The sequence below is a fragment of the Rhea americana genome, unplaced genomic scaffold, assembly GCF_003343005.1.
Source record: "Rhea americana isolate MKP2758 unplaced genomic scaffold, rheAme1 scaffold_178, whole genome shotgun sequence".
Lineage (NCBI taxonomy): Eukaryota > Metazoa > Chordata > Aves > Rheiformes > Rheidae > Rhea > Rhea americana.
This window is the reverse complement of record NW_028185905.1, coordinates 1243479-1247858: the sequence shown is the minus strand read 5'-3', so window position 1 is coordinate 1247858 and position 4380 is coordinate 1243479. Positions and strand designations below refer to the sequence as shown.

The following is a 4380-nucleotide window of genomic DNA, read 5'->3' as shown; positions in this document are numbered from 1 at the left end:
GGCCGGGCGCGGGGCGCGGGCTCGGAGCGGCGCGTTAACCTCCGCGCCGCGGCCTGTCTGCTCGCAGCCGACCTCTTTGACATCCTGCTGCCCATGCTGAACATCTACCAGGAGTTCGTGAGGAACCACCAGTACAGCCTGCAGATCCTGGCGCACTGCAAGCAGAACCGCGACTTCGACAAGCTGCTGAAGCACTACGAGGCCAAGCCGGACTGCGAGGAGAGGACCCTGGAGACCTTCCTGACCTACCCCATGTTCCAGGTGACCGCCGGCGCCCGGCCGCGGGACGGCGGGACGGCGGGGACGCGGGCGCCTCACCRGCGCTCCCCGCCGCGCAGATCCCCAGGTACATCCTGACGCTGCACGAGCTGCTGGCTCACACCCCGCACGAGCACGTGGAGAGGAACAGCCTGGATTACGCCAAGTCCAAGCTGGAGGAGCTGTCCAGGTGAGACCGCGGCCAAGATCTCCCCCTTCCCGAGACTTTCCCCAGCAGGCCACGAAGCCAGGCAGCGTGGCTAGGATGGAGCAAAATKGCCCAAAGCTGCCCAGCCCCGAGGCCGTTCACGAGAAGAAGCCCCGTCCCCTTCTCTGTTCCTCGCGGACCGGGACACTATGGTGAACTTGGGACGTTCCCATTTGGTGAAGAGGGGGAAACCGTCCACCCTGACTCCGCATCCTGTGATTTCCCAGCTAGGACAGAAATGCAAGACGCGTATGCGCTTCAGTGCTTGGAAACCTGGCAGGATGGTCCAGGCTGATTTGCAGGGTATCTCCCGAGCTCCGGCGTGCGCCTTTATTTAYACAGATGAACACGCTAATTTTCTGGATATTCCTTCATTTTTGATCTTACCTAAAGCAGCGCCTCCGGTGTGTTAAGAGGCATCTGCTGGGAAGAGTCCTGCAAATTTCATCCAGGCTCCGATGTGCTCTTCTCCTCCTTTAGGATAATGCACGATGAAGTCAGTGAGACGGAAAACATCCGAAAAAATCTGGCAATYGAGAGGATGATTATTGAAGGATGTGAAATTCTGCTGGACACCAGCCAGACCTTTGTGAGACAAGGTACCGTGCCGCCGTCGCTCCTCCCGCGGTTAGCCAAAGCCCGGCAGAGCCCCGTCCTTCTCTGCGTGGCTCCATCCGCGGCACGGCGCGGCGAGCTGCAAAATTAGAAAATACACCCCATTTTTCATTTCCCTCTGCTCCRAAGCTCCTGGCGCGCAGCAGCTCCGGCGTCGTGTCGCAGGCGGGGGCGGGTGCTGGGGGCTTCCCACCGCCGGCCCGGCTCTGTGCCGGAGCAGCGCACGGCCGGGTTGGGATGGGACGAGTCGGGTCGGGACGGGTCGGGTCGGGACGGGACGGGTCGGGACGGGAACGGTGCTCCTCTCTCGCAGGGTCGCTCATCCAAGTGCCCATGTCGGAGAAGGGGAAGATTACGCGGGGGCGGCTGGGCTCGCTCTCGCTGAGGAAGGAGGGCGAGAGGCAGTGCTTCCTCTTCTCCAAGCACCTGATCATCTGCACCCGCGGCTCCGGGGGCAAGCTGCACTTGACCAAGGTGCGAGCCTCTCCCGCCTCGTCCCGGCTCTCGGTGCCCCTTCAACTCCCCAGCTTTAGCGTAGGCTGCCTTCTGAMGGGCAATGCAGGTTTGAGGGTGGTCAACGTTTTTGGCCAATTTCAAGCTTGCAGTTGCGRCCTGGGCTTGTACATAACACTGCGAGGCTTCTCGAGGCCGTTCCCAAGACTCACGCTCTCGTTGGTGGAAGTTTTGCGGTTAATTGAGCAAGAATCTTAGAGAAATTGTTCATTACTGGCATTAAATTACCAGTTTGAAAAATTACAGTCCATGGTGACGAGTTGATAATTACAACAACAGACTTTGGGGAAATTTAATTTAAAGCTCATATTAAATAATTTATAAACAAATTCGTCGATCAGTTATACAAGGGAAATTGCAATATCCTAGCACTTAGTGACTGCTTTTCTGCCCGCCAGAGCACCGGCTGTGCTGCCGGGGGGTGCGTGCAGCAGCACCAAGCCTTCGCGCGCGGGAACGGGGGGCCCGGCACGGGAACGGGGGGCCCGGCRCGGGAACGGGGGGCCTGGTGTGGGAACAGGGGGCCCCGGCGCGGGAACGGGGGCCCCAGCACGGGAACAGGAGCCGGCGCAGCCGTGGTTGGACCGCGGTGGCCTGGCCGGAGGAGCCAGGAGGCTGCAGCCCTCCTCCTCCTCCTCGGCGCGCGGGGTGCGCGCGTGCCGGCGCGCGCTCGGGGCTCGTCTCTGCGCCGCCGTGACCCCGGCTCCCGTCCCCCCAGAACGGCGTCATCTCCCTCATCGACTGCACCCTGGTAGAGGAGCAGGAGAGCACCGACGAGGACGGTAGGTGCCGGGGCGTCCGGGAACGCGCCGCCGCGGCGAGGGCCGGGTCTGAGCTCGGGACGGCGCGCAGAGCCGCCCTGGGCTCGCCCGCCAGACCGCGGGCGGCCCTGGGTGCGGGGAGGGGGTTCCCTCGCCCGCGCCCTCCCGTCCCCGCGCCGGCTCCGGGTGCTGCTCCTCCCTGGCTGGAGACGGCAGCGGACAGCCGACGCTGCGGCCTCGCTGGGGACCCTCGCGATTAGTCCGCAGGGCGTAAAACCAGCGCGGAGCAGCTCGCAGAGCCAATTCAAACACCAGATAGATTCAAGGAAGTCGTGATGTACTGGCTGGATTTAATTAAGTAAATTATTTACTGTGAGCAAAACAGATGCACATCTATGCAAATACAATCAGCCTAAGGCAGCCCGTGAACGTCAGGAAACCGTGCAGGGGTTCTCCAGCTGCTCCTGCTTCGTTACAGCTTTTGTCGCAAAAAAGCGAGGGTTCCTACTTCTTGTCCTCATTAAAAGTTTTTGAGCAAAAATAATGYGGAGCTGGCTCCTCCCGGCGCCAGCCGGTGCTCCGGCGTGGGGCCAGCCGCGCGGCCGCCCCGCTCCTGCGATGGGCAGGTTGCGTTTCCGAACGCAGAGCTTTGCCCAGCAAACCTGCCGTGTCCTTGCCGCGAGCAACCTGCAGACCGCGACGAGCTCRCGAAACCCTTGCTAAAAGCTGTTCCGGAGGGAGGGCGTCAATCTTCCCAGAGTCACTGTGCTTGTTCTTCCTATGCCGAAGCAAAAGCATCCGGGCAAGACATAGACCATCTGGATTTCAAAATTGTGGTGGAGCCAAAAGATTCCTCGTCCTTTACGGTTATCCTGGTGGCGTCGTCCAGGCAGGAGAAGGCCGCGTGGACCAGCGACATCAGCCAGGTAGGACGGACGGAGCGGGCGCGGGGAGCGGGCGCAGGAGGGCGGCCGCGARGTTCCCCTGCTCTGGTGTGGACATTCCTGCCTCTGCCAGCGGCGCGCTTGCAGCCCCGCTCGGGCGGGCACGGCGGGTGCCCCCAGCAAGGACGCGTGCTGCCCGGGTGCAGACGCCGGCTCCCCTGGCCCCGCGCCGAGGGCGTCCGAGCGCTGCCCGGGGGAACGGGCCCGTCCGGCAGCTTGCTCAGCCCCAGCCCTCGTGTTTCCAGTGCGTGGATAACATTCGCTGCAACGGCCTCATGATGAACGCCTTCGAGGAGAACTCCAAGGTCACYGTTCCCCAGATGATCAAGTAAGCGCGCCTGGCCCGGCTCCGGCGTGCGGCCGCCCCGACCTCCCCCGGCGCCCGGTGTCTCTGCTTGCGGCGGGACCGCAGACACGTGCTAGCGGTCGGGGCGGGCAAGGCCGCCCCGCCGGGTCCGCTGAGCCGGGCGGGTTTTGCTTTGCGCCTAGGGCAGCGCCTCGGCGCGTGGTTCCGAACGCGGGGGAGCGCGTCGTCGCGCGCGGGTGTCCCCCGGCGCCGGGCGGACGGGGGTCGGTCGCTTCGCTTCTGTTCTGCGAACGTCTGCCTGCTGAGCGCGGGGGAATAGCCGGACCGTGTCGGGGCCGACCTCCTCGCTTTCCCCGCGAGCGTTCGCCCCGGGCGCCACGCGGGCACCCCCGTACCAGCGGCGCCGGGGAGCCTCGGCCCTGCGCCGCGCTGCCCGCCGCCTCCCGGGGACGCAGCTGGGCTGGGCGGCGCTGGCTTTCGTTCCAGCCTGGAACCACACATGTCTCGTTTCTCTGCAGGTCTGATGCCAGCTTGTATTGTGATGATGTTGACATTAGGTTCAGTAAAACGATGAATTCCTGCAAGGTCCTGCAGATCCGCTATGCAAGCGTGGAACGGCTCTTGGAGAGGCTGACGGACCTGCGGTTCCTGAGCATTGACTTTCTGAACACGTTTCTGCACTCGTACCGCGTGTTCACCACCGCCCTGGTCGTCCTCGACAAGCTCATCACGATCTACAAGAAGCCCATCAGCGCCATCCCCGCACGGTGAGGC

At 63.4% G+C, this 4380-nt stretch overlaps 1 protein-coding gene across 1 annotated transcript in view; it reads left to right on the top strand.

Moving 5' to 3' along the window:
- Nucleotides 1–4380, top strand: part of LOC146597758 (ras-specific guanine nucleotide-releasing factor 1-like) — a 30600-nt gene that overhangs the window by 15114 nt on the left and 11106 nt on the right. Inside the window, exons 7-14 of the mRNA XM_085301584.1 lie at nt 68–261; nt 339–448; nt 947–1065; nt 1395–1555; nt 2313–2376; nt 3145–3281; nt 3545–3627; nt 4125–4368. Coding sequence (XP_085157710.1) covers nt 68–261; nt 339–448; nt 947–1065; nt 1395–1555; nt 2313–2376; nt 3145–3281; nt 3545–3627; nt 4125–4368 — 1112 coding nt within the window. The remainder of the gene's footprint in view (nt 1–67; nt 262–338; nt 449–946; nt 1066–1394; nt 1556–2312; nt 2377–3144; nt 3282–3544; nt 3628–4124; nt 4369–4380) is intronic.